At 40.5% G+C, this 15,948-nt stretch overlaps 2 protein-coding genes across 2 annotated transcripts; both read right to left on the bottom strand.

Annotated features, from left to right (window-relative positions):
- Positions 1–396: 396 nt before the first annotated feature.
- Positions 397–7,166, bottom strand: panx1b (pannexin 1b). Its single transcript, XM_010897121.3, has 6 exons — positions 6,759–7,166; positions 4,476–4,615; positions 3,782–3,984; positions 2,349–2,850; positions 1,649–1,826; positions 397–1,554 (listed from the first exon to the last, which is right to left on the bottom strand). Exons 1-6 carry the CDS (start codon positions 6,937–6,939, stop codon positions 1,460–1,462), a joined length of 1,299 nt encoding a protein of 432 aa, XP_010895423.2. The 5' UTR covers positions 6,940–7,166; the 3' UTR covers positions 397–1,459.
- A 3,597-nt stretch (positions 7,167–10,763) lies between these two features.
- epd (ependymin) lies at positions 10,764–13,282 on the bottom strand. Its single transcript, NM_001311009.1, is given in 6 exon segments — positions 10,764–11,248; positions 11,964–12,048; positions 12,190–12,376; positions 12,539–12,679; positions 12,913–12,944; positions 13,109–13,282. Coding segments are annotated over 6 exon segments (654 nt in total). The 5' UTR covers positions 13,197–13,282; the 3' UTR covers positions 10,764–11,127.
- Positions 13,283–15,948: the final 2,666 nt, after the last annotated feature.

The raw sequence follows: 15,948 nt of genomic DNA, 5'->3' as shown, positions 1-15,948 counted from the left end.
AAGAAAATCCATGATTTATTAATCGACCACCAAAAACAGAACTGCTGTCTACTGTCAAATTGAGAAAAGATTTAGGTTTGTGCCCTTTTCATTACTCATTTTGGCCTTTAATTATTTCCATTCATTTCTAATGAGCACTACTAAAAACGTATCTGAATCTCCTAGAGCAAAATAATCAGTGAGATCTGTCTGGAGCAAGCCTTTCCACTGTACATGTACTGCAGTGAAAAGTGTATTACTTACCCTCATGTCTCTGATACAATAGGATGTTATAGCTGGCAGGCTGATTCATGTCAATCACGGACTGACTGTACTGCCAGCCAAAGGAGTCAGTACCTTTTCTCCATCTTACTATGTAGGATGGAAGTTTCTAGAATTATGTACGCATGGTCTGCATTAAAATATCCTTTTAATAAGTTGTTGATGCTTATCATAGTCATGCATTTAGTATTCAGAATAAACAAATGGAAAAACAGTTCTATTTATTTCAATGTAAAGCAACATACTTAAAAACAACCTTGAATATCCTGTCTCCCAGTAAACTGCCTATTACATACCTATTAGAAGTGCCTGGTGATGTTAGTTTACCAACAATATGGGTCATGTCAGTGCACAATTCTCTCTGTTGTATGTAATATACATTAAGAAAACAGATGACTATCCACAATTAAAATAAATAGCAACTAATACTGTGTGTAAAAACAATAGCAATATATCCCCCTCATTTTGAAGTATTGCTAAATAACATTATCACCAGTATTGCATCTACAGTTGTTCAAATATCCTGCACCTTAACAATATTAGTGGCCTTGCAACCTGCCGCATGCACACACACACACACACACACTCACTCACTCACTGTGTACACTGATACGTAAACATATTGAGTTAATCAGAGATTAAGAGATTATTAAATGAAGAACTCTTAAAGAATCTGAAAACCCTAAAAATATTTTTTTTACACTGAGTACAGCACTTCGCTCACTTGCAAAGTTGATGGTTACTGATTCAACTTCAGACATGGCCTTGTTCATGTAAACTGTATATTAAAACACAATTCTAACTAGATTGTTCTTCACAGTTTTTCTAATTAATATTGACTCTTGATCGACTGAGTCAGACAAACACCTTGTATCTCTGGCAGTAAACACCTTCTATCCCTAAACAACAGCAAAGAAAGAGAACTTCTCTAAGGGGAATAGGGACAATTCTGTAAACAGCATTAGGTTCTAGAAAAATAAATGGCTTGAATTCCAGAGAATAAATGAATAGGCGCTTGACTTGATCCTGAGAAGAACAGCAGGTGCCATTGTAGACGTACAAATACAAAGATACAGTATGGCGACAGAAATAGAGACCTTTTGTTTACAGAAAACAAAGTTATTGATGAAGCACAAGAAGCCCTAAACCTAAAGAGCCATGGTGGTCACATATGCACTACCACACACACAGACACACTTTACACCACTCTCTGGCGTACATCTTTCCCACTGCAGCAGGTCTTGTCTTTGTTGTCTTTCGTGGGTCCATCAACCAGCAACATTGTAGACATATCTGAAAGATTATATCTGGCTAGGTTAACTCCATGTCATCATTGTGACTGAACGTCATATAGAGTGAAGATGTACATAATTCATGTGACCCTCACCTCTCAGCTCAGAAGAGTTGCTGTCTTCCTCCTTGTCTCCAGCCATGGTGCTGTCTTTCATGTCCTTGTTGGAGCATTTTTTCCCATCCACCATGTCTGTTTTTACCTGGCCCAGAGTCTGCAGCAGGCACATGGTGTCAAAGGCCTCTCCTCCTGCCTCTCTCAGCAGCTCCAACACCTGTAGCAATACACGTCCCACAGACTTGCTTATATCTACCGGTAATCCTGTCAGGGTGTATTCAACAGACATGCTGATACCTAACAGCAGGTTGAGGGGAAAACAACCCTTGGTTACTCCAGTGGTTTACAGTATGAACATGACCTCTTTCAAATACAATTCTCTGATTAGTCAATTACGCAACTAAATGTAAACACATATTTAGGGATTCCCTGTTTTCATGACAATGCTAACATTGTAACCATGTTTGTGCTTTTCACACACAACTATGTGTACTTTGACACCAGGTCCCAACAATTCTTGCTTTTCAGGTTGTGAGCATGACTAGCCAAAGCTGACAGTGCAATATATTCTAGTCCATTGTTGTTGCATTGATTCAATTAGTTGGAGAAAAAAAGACAGACAACGTATGGTAAGTCTTGCTGGATTACAACAGGCATTGTATATGACAATATAATTTGACTGAACAGGTAATGAACAGAACAGTATCATATGTGTAATTATTCTAGCGCTGTTGCTCACCTGCAGACACTTATAGGACTTAAGCTCACTGAGGTTCTCCTCCAAGAAGAGCAGGTACACGCTGAGGTCGTTGTAAAAGGGGGTGTGCAGTTCCAGAGCTCCGAAGGCTGGCAGCATCTCGTAGGGCCGGAGGAAGCGGGAGCTCTGGCGGGCGGGGCCCAGGGAAGTGAACACCACCAGGGGAACCAGCAGGATGTACACCCCCAGGTTGATGTAACTGAGCAGCCTGAACACCCCCACTGCCACCAGCTTACACTGCACCTCAGCCGGCACCGCGCTGTCGTTCCTCAGAACCCCGGTCCGCACGGCACAGACAAACTCATCTGTGATGGAGGCCAAGCGGATGTAGTAGCCCAGGTAGAGGCAAGCCAGCAGCAGGGTGAGCAGAGTCAACACCCGACATGCCAGGTACTTCACCACCAGCCAGCGGGAGAACCGTTTGGTCTTCAGGTACTGCTCCACCAGGGGGTATTTAAAGCAGCCTTCCGTCAGGTCCAGGACACTGACAACACACCAGATAGAGATGTATAGAAAACACACCCAGGGAGTCTAAGTTCAGATAGTAGAGATGTATAGAAAACACCACGGGGAGTCTAGGTTCCGATAGTAGATATGTATAGAAAACACACCCAGGGAGTCTAGGTTCAGATAGTAGAGATGTATAGAAAACACCCCAGGGAGTCTAGGTTCAGATAGTAGAGATGTATAGAAAACACACCCAGGGAGTCTAGGTTCAGACAGTAGAGATGTATAGAAAACACCCCAGGGAGTCTAGGTTCAGACAGTAGAGATGTATAGAAAACACCCCAGGGAGTCTAGGTTCAGATAGTAGAGATGTATAGAAAACACCACAGGGAGTCTAGGTTCAGATAGTAGAGATGTATAGAAAACACCATGCAGAGTTTAGGTTCAGATAGTAGAGATGTATTGAAAACACACCACAGGGAGTTTAAGTTCAGATAGTAGAGATGATGGGGTCGGCACTCACATGATGCAGTTGAGTTCAATATATTTTTTGTATTTTAGGCAATATCTCTCAGCTGACAATCATGAACATAATTTCAGGGTGGTGGTACATACCATATATGTACAAATATAAAAGAGATTTTAATGGATTAGCTCTGTCCGTAATCACAGTTCAGATGGAGATAACTCATTTGAATTCACCATGGTCTCCCATGTTTTTCTTTTGTGCTCTCTCGCCGCCATTCCCAATTATGTGGAATTTTGAGCGTTTAATCTCATTATATATTCTCACAGAATATCACACACAAAGAACATCAGCTGAGCCCATTTCGGCTCATGCGAATCCCTGTCGCTATATGAATTGACAAGGTAATCTACATTACCTTGTTGTGTTATATAATTGAAATCTCTAGTAGCTGTGAAGAGGAGTGCAGCTAGGTGCGATCATGTCCTATTGCAGTGTGTACCTGGGGGACTGGTCAGAGACATCTTTGGTGCCTATAGATGATGCCAGGTTCTTGGTCAGTCTGATGGCTCTGTTATAGGAGCGGTCCAGCTCTTCCATGATGAAGTTCAGGTCAGAGGAGAGGTGGGGCGCGGCTGTGAAACGCCAAAATAGAGCAGGGATGTACATGAGGATGGCCACCAGCAGGAGTATGTAGGGGAAGAACTGGAGGAGAGGAAAGGAGGGTGAGAGAGGAAAATAAATGTGTGACCCGTCCACATAAACTGGCCATAGAAAACACAGAAGGCTGGGTACAGTAGGGCACATTGGTGTGACCCACATAAGGCACGTGGGAGCTCCAGTGAAAAAACAAGTAAAGCAAGCTAAAACACCTGGACCCATACATAACCTTTCAGGAAACTCTCACCCGAATTTAGATGCTAATTCTCTTTTTCCCTGGCGATGATTATAATTTCTTGACAGCAGGGAGAGATTGTTACATCTCTCCAGAATAATAATAAGATCATCCAGAATAATAATAGTAAGAGATCAGTCTCACAGTGATTGGCTCTGCCTTGGTCTCTGAACACTGTCTCACATTATTATACTACATCATGACAGTACACACTGAATCCACACAGTCCACCTCTGTGTCCCATATTTATACCAGTCTGCCATAAGTGAGCACTTTTGCATGGGGAAAGGAGGGCATATACCTTGTGCAGCCATAAGGGGGCCCCCTCGACTCCATCAACACTGGGTTGTTGCTCTTGTACTGCCGCCCAGCAGAAGGAGTCAACATAAGCTGCCTGTCGCCACGAGAAATTTGTAGGGGCAAAACAGCTGATCTGAGTACCTGCATTTAGACAAAAAAGGATTGGTGAATTCAGAGTGGAAAGAGTCTTTACAGGTGATGGTCATAAAATTTGAATATCATCAAAAAGTTGCTTTATTTCAGTAATTCCATTCAAAAAGTGAAACTTGTATAATGTATACATTCATTCTACACATATATTTCAAATGTATATTTCTTTTAATTGTGATGATTTTAACTGACAACTAATGAAAATCCCAAATTCAATATCTCAGAAAATTTGAATATTACTTAAGACCAATACAAAAAAATTATTTTAGAAATGTTGCCCAACTGAAAAGTATGAACATGAAAAGTATGAGCATGTACAGCACTCAATACTTAGTTGGGGCTCCTTTTGCCTGAATTACTGCAGCAATGCGGCGTGGCATGGAGTCGATCAGTCTGTGGCACTGCTCAGGTGTTATGAGAGCCCAGGTTGCTCTGATAGTGGCCTTCAGCTCTTCTAAATTGTTGGGTCTGGCGTATCGCATCTTCCTCTTCACATAATCCCATAGATTTTCTATAGGGTTAAGGTCAGGCGAGTTTGCTGGCCAATTAAGAACAGGGATACCATGGTCCTTAAACCAGGTACTGGTGTCTTTGGCACTGTGTGCAGGTGCCAAGTCCTGTTGGAAAATGAAATCTGCATCTCCATAAAGTTTGTCAGCAGCAGGAAGCATGAAGTGCTCTAAAACGTCCTGGTAGACGGCTGCGTTGACCTTGGACCTCAGAAAACACAGTGGTGGTTCTTGAAAATCATCACAATTAAAAGAAATATACATTTGAAATATATCAGTCTGTGTAGAATACAAGTTTCACTTTTTTAATGGAATTACTGAAATAAAGCAACTTTTTGATGATATTCTAATTTTATGACCAGTACCTGTATGCTGCTCTTTGGCCATGTCCTTAGTGTAACTAGAATAGTAATGCTGGGCTTTGACCATAACACCAGTATAACTAGAATAGTAATGCTGGGCTTTGACCATCACACCAGTGTAACTAGAATAATAATGCTGGTATATGATAACACCAGTTTAAACAAGTAATTCATATAACTGAAATGTTTTCATTCTAGTTAATACGTATATTATACAGGTTATTACACATACACACTATATTTGGATTACACATCCACAAGTGTAAATCAATTAGATGAAATATGTTGCTGAGATGGCCTTTTAAAACACACACACACACATGATTTGTCTGCTTCAGGAATAAAGAAAGGGTGAAACCACACTGCCAATTGAGAAACATAACTTAGCATTTAACTTTATATGTATTTTTTTTCCCAGGGATGTGATGTATTATTGAACCGTAAAGTGGGAAAGTGTTTTTGCCAAAATAAAAGCCACGCTGCAGTAGTGCATGTGCACCAGCAGTTACTGGACCAACCTAGGCCGCTAAGCTGTCAAAAATGCCCATGTAATTTTATAATTCTATAATGTATTTATACCATTAAACGTTTCCTATCTATTAAAGTTATATTCAGTTACTTTATTCAGTATAAACATAGTTACCCTATCGTGAACGAGTAAAAGACAGAAGCAGAGCTCGGCGAGATTGTTGAGTCATTATTATGAGAACAACAATGCAACTGTTGCTTGGGCAGGCGGCGCCGTAGGGCCAGCTCCCAACACACCAGACAATACACGATCATAATTTACAACCGCATATTTTAGAGTCAAGCAACTCATTTAGTCTTAATGGCATGACGGAATAATCCAATACTGTGCTGAGCATTCCGGCGCGAAACACAAACAATGTTTCTTTGACAGACGTGGTCTTAACGGAAGTTAAGGGTAATAAAGCAGACAAAGAACAAACCAGGGACATGTTCACATGTTTATTTAATGAGAATTCAAGAATACATTTGTGTTTTGTCTTAGTACTTAAAAATATGTAGCATTTTTAAAACTAATTTATAATTTTTCACTGTAATGGACCTTTCGTAATTAAAAATATAAAGATAGCGTTTGTGCACCATTAGAAACCGCTAGTCTGCTCTTCTATTCAGTATACGCATGTTATTATTATATTATATATTCTGTTTCAGACAATGTAGATTAAATTTGATATATTTTTTTAAAATTGCGTGTTGCATTTTTGTTTCTGAGAGTCTACCATACATTCAACTCACCTACTGACACCTCCTGGGCGAACGCGAGGGAGATGAGTAACAAAGGAAGACCAACCGCGATAAAGGTAACTATTTTGTCTACGGCCAGCTCCAGACGCAACCCTTTGTACTTAGATTCGGTTGGATCCTTCAATAAAAAGTCAGAAAAAACGTATTCTGTCGCAACGTGTGCAATCGCCATGATTCAACGTAAAAGGAGCTGTGTCCAACCAATTTAAAGGGGATGTCAGGTTAAAATGGATGAATCATACAAAAAACAAACCGGTTTCGAAGTTCTTAATTTTTTGCTTTATGAACGATCTCGAGCGACTACGCTGTCTTGTAATTAACACAAATATTTCTTAGCTGAAATTGCATAACGCCTGTAGTCTAGACGTCCACATAGTGGCATAATGTCCTGCAGGCAAATAATCCATCGACACGTGACCGTTCGTAACGCACAGCTATGACACATAACAATGGAAGAGCGTTTACAGACCATTGTCTACTACGGCCAATGCCTGGTGGCACCCAAGGCCACCAACTGAGTTACAGAAACAAGATGATGAAAATAATGCATAATGCTTACGAAAATAATGAATGGCCTCGCGTTTAATACTGAATAGTGAATGGTGTTTTCCCCCACTGATTCAAGTGTAGCCAATACCATGAATTCAGTCACTGCGTGGTGCCAATTAAATGGTTAGATACCAGTGAACATTACAGTAGTTTTGGAAAATCCCAGTCAATGGAGATTAACTCAGTGATATAGACCAGTGGTTCCTAGGACCCCTGGGGGTACTTGGCCTCTCCACAGGGGGAACTTGAAAACACTCATGACAACATAGGCTTACTAGTGAAATGAACATGAGGGGGTACTCCAAGTAGTGCAAAAACATTTTGGGGGTACAGTAACTGAAAAAGGTTGGGAGACACTGATATAGACTGATGACGTGGGGCACAAATTAGCACATACATTACATTGTACTCAATTTCCAGGGACACTTTTTGCCAAGGCACAAAAACTGCATTCTTCTCATAATACATTATACTGGCCTGCCTTAAAACTGATAAGACCTTATGTGAGATTCTGTAGCAATAATGAATAACAAGAGCCTTGACACCCCTCAAACACAATGTCTTTGATCTGTATCCAGTCTCAACCCCTTGTCCAGCCTCTTTCCCACATTCTGGATCATAAATGCTAACCTGTGTTTTTCTTGTAGTTTTGATTCATCATCTTTATACAGTAATGGGGCCCATAAAGGGTGGCATTCTTTTCATGAATAATGTTTGTGAGCCTATGTCAAATCTTAGTAACACTGTTCAGTAATATTAACCTTTCCCTTATCTATAATATTCAATACTGTACTACTACCAATATTGCTGCTAGTTTACACTACTCTTTTTCAACTGCTGCTATGTACAGTGTTATGTACATTATTGCTTTGTCTTCTTGCTATATTTTTGCTGTGTATACATTTCTTTTCTTAAATTCTCACAATGTAGTTGTAGTGTGCTATGTCGCCATTCATAAGCTTATTGCACTAATGTATCTATAATATTCAAAATAATATACCAATTGCTGCTAGTTCACACTGTTATGTATATTACTGCCATATTTGCCATATCTAAGTGTTCAATTACACTACCCAGATTTCTGATAGTTTACAGTTTTAGGGTTTACTTCCTACCTACAGAGGATTTTTAAAAGTAGGCCACATAGTATTTTTTACCACTGTCACCTAGTTAACTGATCGCTTTGAATAATAATAAGTGAAAATATAGTATAGTAAACACTTCCACCTGTTGTTTTGAAATTAGCACAGACTAGCTATTTTTCACGTCGTGGTGTCAATAAACTGACACACACATAGTACTGAGATGGTATGTTTATGAAACTGCATTATACATTGGGCTAAAATATATATTTTTAATTAAATGTAGAACCCTGTTTCCAAAAAAGTTGGGACACTGTGTAAAATGCAAATAAAAAGAATGCAATAATGTGCAAATCATTTATCCATATATTTAATTGAATGTTGTTAAATGTTGTCTTTGTACTCTTACATGCCCAAAATATATATGGGCATTTTGAATTTGATGCCAGCAACACATTTAAAAATAAGATGTGACAGGGGCCTAGGACACGCTGGAGGGACTATGTCTCCCGGCGGGCCTGGGAACGCCTCGGTGTCCCCCCGGAAGAGCTAGAGGAAGTGTCTGGGGAGAGGGAAGTCTGGGCATCCCTGCTTAGACTGCTGCCCCCGCGACCCGGCCCCGGATAAGCGGAAGAAGATGGTGGGATGTGACAGGGGCATATTTACCACTGTGTTGCATCACCTCTTCTGTTAACAGTTCTCTGTTAGCGTCTGAGGAGGAGACCAATTGCTGTAGTTTTGAAAAGTGAAATGTTTTCCCATTCTTGCTTGACAGAGGATTGCAGCTGCTCAACAGTCTGAGGTCTCCTTTGTCATATTTTTCATTTAATAATGTGCCAAATATTTTCAATTGTTGACAGGTCTGGACTCCTGGCAGGATAGTTTAGCACTAGAGAGTCTTGCTGAAAAATGCAAGGCATTCCCTGAAAAAGACATAGTCTGGATGGCAGTGTATGTTGCTCCAAAACCTGTATATATTGTTCAATGTTAATGGTGCCTTCACAGATGTGAAAGTCACCCATGTCATGTGCACTAATGCACCCCCATACCATCACAGATGCTGGCTTTTGAACTGTACACTGATAACAAGCCGGATAGTCCCTCTCCTCTTTTGTCTTGGAAGACCCTGCGTCCATGATTCCCAAAAATACTTCCATATTTTGATTTGTCAGACCACAGGACAGTTTTCCATTTCGTCTCAGACCATCTTAAATGAGCCCAGGCCCAGAGAAGGTGACAGCGGTTCTGGATTTTGTTTATTTATGGTTTCTTCTTTGCATGGTAGAGAATGATTTAACTTGCATTTGTGGATGAAGCGATGTACTGTGTTCACAGACAATGGGTTTCGGAAGTGTTCCTGAGCCCATGCAGTGATTTCCACTACAGAATTGTGTCTGTTTTTAATGCAGTGCTGCCTGAGGCCCTGAAGATCACGGCCATCCAATATTGGTTTGGAACAGAGGCAACAATAAAATGTCAGAAGAAACAATAAAATGTCTCAGTTTCAGAATGTATTATGTTGTCTCTCTACTATTTTCAATTTAATATAGGGTTTAAATGATTTGCACATTGAATTCTGTTTTTATTTACCTTTTCCACAGAACTGTTTTGAAAACAGGGTTGTAAATGAAAAACTGAGATGATGAAGTTACATTTGGGAATATTCACAGAAATTAGGAATATTAGTGCCACTGTACACAAAGTTACATTTGTGCCACTGTACACAAATGAAAACAGATCCATAGATGAAGATTCAACATTTCTAACACAAACGTATTGTATTCATATGATTGTTCTACCCACAATATATTGTAGGTTTTACTAAGGTTTGCTTTTATCCATACATCATGATGCTAGTTTGTTTTCTTTCTGGGTCATGTTAGATATTTGTGAGATGCTGCAGTGTAGTTAGAGATCATGGTACATGATCTTATTTTGACACTTATTTCCCATCATTCCAGTCAGTCACACTATCCCAGTCTTGGTAACACCGTCTGGTCTCCCTCAGCAACCCACCCCCGGACAGGTTTCTCGCTGTTTGCCTGCATGTTTGGATTTCATGAGTGTATTGCATTTTACAGTATTACCTAAAAGTTTCTTTAAACCATGAGTGGCCCATGAATGACCGTGTGTACGAATGTGGAATGCGTTTTGTGAATTCCTAGCCTCAGAAATTCTGCGAGACACAAATACACTGAGACTATTGTTGTGGATCAAGGGCATGGCTAATCCATGAGACAGGAGGCCAGCTAACAACCAGTGGGCTACAGTGGCTCTCGGTGGAAGACAGAGGGAGAGAGTATCAGAGATTCTTTCTTTGTGCATGACTTGTATAATAAAAAATAAATAATTGGAGACTAGAAATGATGTTGAGTTTTTATTATCTCATTTGCCTATGCAGACCTCCTATGCATTAGCAACTTACATTAACAGATTAATAGTTTAAAGTACAAACATGATATCCCCTTCTACCGGCCCTGTTTCAAACGCACAGTTTACATTAACATGACATGTTAACTTTTCCATTTTTCATTGTATCAAACTTCGCGCAATGTCTCGAAGCGGGAATCATCAAAGAAAGTATATTATGATATAGTTCTTGTCTATCAGCAGAGAAAAGATTCTAATGAAACACCCAAATGAAATTATCAGAGTGAGGGAAACATCTAGGTGGATTAGCTGGCCACGCTGCTGGTTTGTTTGGGGCTGGAGGTCCTGTTGCCACTGTCTTAGACAGTGTTGAATATACTGAAGAAGTCATTGTGAGTGTCCTCCAGCTCCAAACCCTCACAGAAGGAAGGCAGAGAGAACACCTCAGGTTCTTTCACCTCAGTGACCACTTGAGAATTACTGTGTGAAGAAGAGAAGTTACATTAATGTTTAAGGCTTGTAGTACACATCAGTTAGACCCACTGATTTGTGATGCTGGTCTTCATGCAACTTCATGCGAGTAATGTTGTGCCCAAAATGACATGCTGTGTTCCAGTGGTAAAACCCCCAACTCCACGCACATATTCACCTCCCCACTGGAGAACAGGGTTCAAAACCCATCTCTCCCCCTAACATCTGTCACCACCTGTCTCCCACTGATTCAAACTGTCTATAAAAGCCTTGCAAAAAACAATTGAAATCTAATTTAGAAGAGTCTCTTCCAAAAATGAAATATAATAATAATAAAAAGGTTCCAGACATTTATTTCTCCAGAGATCAGGATTCAGATCTCTTCAGTGACTAAAGAACATACAATGAAATTGGACTCTGAAATGCAGAACCACATCTTTGTAAATCCTCTATTCCATGAACTACAATAAAAATACAAAGTTACTGGCTATCGCACTTTTCTTTTTTAAGCTGTTAAAGGGTCTTTTATCAATCACAAACTACTTTTTCAACCCCCCCGTTCAGGCTGGATATGTGATATTTTGTTTATGCATGCATAATCTATTAGTAAAAGTATTACTAATTAAGATTATTGGCCTTGCTCAGGGAGGTTTCATCGATCTTACTGCTACAATAAAGAAATGTAAAGAATACAATAAAGTAATGTAAAGTGAACATTACTCACCTGAAGAGGAGTGTAATGGAGTCAGTTGAGTAGAAGGTGCTGAGTGGCAGACAGTCTCCCACAGTAGTGGACACAGAATATTGGCCTGGAGATCAGACAGACAGATGTGAATGCCACTTTCACTATAAGAACCACTGTGTTACACTCAGTGGTCACCTGCAGCATTATGTTCCATTGACACAAATACCCCACTGACAGTCTGACTCCTAATGCTCTTTATACACACCCTTGGTCTCTGGCACGGATCCCATCCATATGTTTACTTTAATGTTCTCCTCCTGAACAGTGTCGCTCCCCAAGAACAGCTCAACCTGATGTACTGCGCCAGCGGGGAGCTCTAGAGCATGAGCGTGAGACTGCAGAGACATCTTCCTACAGGACTGGTTCTTCAGGTCAATGTCATAGAAGACCCCCTGAGACGGACGGCGGAGAGGCAGGACGACTCGGTTATCAAGAGGCCGCCACAGGGTGTTATGTAACAGTAATGCAATCGATATGACCTTACGAAAACCTTTTTCTGCGCTGCCTTTGGGTGGGCTCTGAAATCTTGTCAAATGTGTAAATATCTGAGTTACCTCTTCAAACAGCATCAGATAGTCCTCCAGATGCTCGCTCTTGTTGAGGTGCATCTCACTTTCAGTGAAACGTAGCTTCTTGTCCGTTGTGTCGTAGTGGTAATGTCCAGTTGCCTTGATTTCTCCTCCGTTGAGGGCCATCTGTTTAAATCAAGGCAGAAAGCGAGGCAGTGTCAAAGTGATACCGATTCGGATATGAGCCAGTTCAGTACCGGCAAAACATTTGGCCAATGGAGTTCATTTAGAAGGAAAGATCGGTGGAGCTATTTCGTACATCTCAGGTTTGGACTTGGAAGTATTACAGAAAAGCCTCAGAGTTTCCTTACGTAACCCTGGACACTGACAATGATTGTAGGGACGAGAGAGCAACTCACCACTGTCAGGACGCCAGTCATGTTCGGTGATGCTGCAGGACAAAGACAACAGTTACAGATGTCCTGACTCTGAGATAATGTGTTAAAATCAGAAGACAGTATTGAATCGATAAAATACAACACTATTATAGAGTTTTACACATGGTATTTGAAAACATGAACTTGTATGAGGATATATCTATTAAAGGGTCCTTACTGCAGTGCTGTGGGCCGTGGGACTCTGCCAGGGTAGTGGCACCCAAGCACAGCCAGATGGAGAGCGCAGCCACAGCGAAGGCCTGCATCTTCTTGTGGAGGGAGATTGAGATTGACACTCAAACTGCACAACCCAAAGAGGATGATCACGACTCCAAGTGGGTGAAGAACTGTGACAGGATGGAGAAACACACGGGTCCTTTTATATGGTCCAACCACTGGACAAGAAAAAGAGCCTCTCCATGGGTCCATCACCCAGTGTGTTTTTATGGGACAGTGTTGTGGAAAGAGGTGGGTGGTTTAAACTAGCTGACCCTTCCACCTGGGCCCCGACAAACAACATCTGCATCAACAGGGACTCAGGGACAAGCCACATGGAGTCAATATGGAGCAATGGACCATCTTGTCACTTGTCCTTGAATATCCCCTCTCCTGTCAGAATGTTGTGACAGAGGACCTATGCTATACTGGTTATGGTCAACCCACTGAGTTTGAGCGGATTTTCAGCTAATAATGAAAACCATGTTTGACAGAGACCAAATTATATGAATGCTGATTGCTCCGATTGTTAACAATGAACTGTTATCTATATCGAAATGTATTTGAGTTGATAGCCTCACCAATAAACTGTGTGGTATTGTAGAACGCGGGTAACTTTTCAAACTAGAATATCAACTGTGTAAAACATGTATCTTTGTTTTTCTAAAACCTTATCTATGTGTTGGCGTTTATTGATAACCATATATTTATACTGTCATATTAACAGTGCTTACTGTGCAGTTTGTGTCCACATAGCTGTAAAAGAAGATCTAGCCGCCCTCTGGAGAACGAAGGAGGGCATCCAATCCAAACACTAACGGCCCTGTTCAAATGAGGTCAGCACTGTCATCCTGCTGTCTGTCCTCTGTTGCCCTTGACTACAGCAAAATATATTAAGACATTGTATTTGTTTTTCCATTGAGAGGATGATCAAGTTCACGTTGCTGAAGAGGTTGCTTTCGGTTAAATCTTAAACTTAAATTTGTATAATAATGAGATTTGACTTTGGTCTAACGTACATATCACTGCATCAGTCCTTGGACAAAAAGGTATTTTAACTGGTCTATGAAAGATCATCTGAAATTGAAATACCTCTAGATTCCAAATTGCATAGAGGCCTAATAGACATGATCTAAACTGTAAAAGGTTAGTAACATGTGTACATCTACAATGTTTACACAAGATTTCCCAATGCAAATAAAATAGTATGCTGACCATGGCATACAGAGTGACTGCATTATGTCTAAAAAATAAGAGATCTCTTCAAACAGACAGTTTTGCTAAGTGAGGCTTGAGTACGCAGCAGACTGAAATGGTTTAAGTACTCCCTCTGGTGGATTTACACTGAATTGTTTATCAGCACTTTGACCCTAAATTGACAGCAATAAATCAAATTTGATTTGTTCTCTTTTTCCAGATGCATTTCTCATAATAAACAGAGAAAACAAAACAAGTATTCAAATGGATATTGACAGTCAATGCGTTTTACTGTCTTTAGGACAAATCTATTGCAAATGACATGGCAGAGCAAGTGGTAGATGGGCATAAAGGAAATGGATTGCATTTACGTAAGAACCCTTGTGCTCGAATACTCACCAACCAATCAGTGTCAACTCAACTGAACCTACATAGAGGGTACAGACATGTGCATTGTATTAGCATGTGCATGTGCATTGTAATAGCATGTGCATGTGCATTGTAATAGCATGTGCATGTGCATTGTAATAGCATGTGCATGTGCATTGTAATAGCATGTGCATGTGCATTGTATTAGCATGTGCATGTGCATTGTAATAGCATGTGCATGTGCATTGTAATAGCATGTGCATGTGCATTGTAATAGCATGTGCATGTGCATTGTAGCCATTCATTATTGCTTTAGCCATCAAACCTCAAGACGAAATGATACGATTACATTAAACAATAATGACACTTAAAACAAAAATGTCTTAAACTCTATCCATCCATCTAATCTAACTCTTAATCTAACTGACTTTCAATCTAGCACTTCTTGCAAAGTCATTAATCTGTTTTGTACATTTTATGGACATAGAATGATCTTGGGATTGAATTTACAAAACAATAGGCCAATAGAAGTTTTACAATCAACTGTCAACTGGACTATTATTAACAGTGTAAATCTAAGTTGCCAGGCGTTGTCTCCATAGCATTGTAGTCTCCATAGCATTGTCATCTCCATAGCATTGTCGTCTCCATAGCATTGTCGTCTAGCTGGCTCAGAATGGAGCATGAGGATTGCCATCATTTCTCCATCGGCACCGTGATGTGGTACGCTGCCAGCATGGAGAACTATCAAACCATAATCCCAGTATAAAATACAGAATCCATATCTAGACACTCGTAAAGATTCACCCTGGCCATAGGCTGATGTCATTCCTGCTACCAACCCATCCTTGGTACCTGTCAAGCTTTACAATGACTTTGACTGAGAGTTGGGGAGCCACACCATAGACAATTAATACATAGCAGGGACTTCTGCCTTCTTCGATCAACTGAGGGGAAGCTCCATTGATACCTACAAATGACAGGCTGTTAGGTTTGGGGAATGCCTTTCTTGTTTGACAAGGGCATCAGTATATGTCAAATACATCTGGTATGTATGACTCCTTTCCGCCTGCGAACCCGAGAGCCAGTGAAATAGGAGGAAAGTCTGGACGCTGACATGACCGGACCTGACCAGAAAGATCTAGTAGCTTGGAGAACATTCCTACCTGCTTAATCACCTCCAGGCATCGTCTTATGAAATGGAAAATGTTACAAAGACTGGACTTCCCAAAGACC

This window comes from Esox lucius, chromosome 7 (genome assembly GCF_011004845.1).
Source record: "Esox lucius isolate fEsoLuc1 chromosome 7, fEsoLuc1.pri, whole genome shotgun sequence".
In the NCBI taxonomy this organism is placed as follows: Eukaryota; Metazoa; Chordata; class Actinopteri; order Esociformes; family Esocidae; genus Esox; species Esox lucius.
Note: the sequence above shows the minus strand (reverse complement) of the source record. Positions and strands in the feature narration are given on the sequence as shown.

Coding starts and splice junctions, on each gene's coding strand:
- panx1b (XM_010897121.3), bottom strand. CDS start 6,939: ATGGCGATTGCACACGTTGCGACAGAATACGTTTTTTCTGACTTTTTA. Junction 2,851..3,781: donor GTCTCTGACCAGTCCCCCAG/GTACACACTGCA, acceptor GTGTGTTGTCAG/TGTCCTGGACCTGACGGAAG. Junction 1,827..2,348: donor AGTCCTATAAGTGTCTGCAG/GTGAGCAACAGC, acceptor GTATTGCTACAG/GTGTTGGAGCTGCTGAGAGA.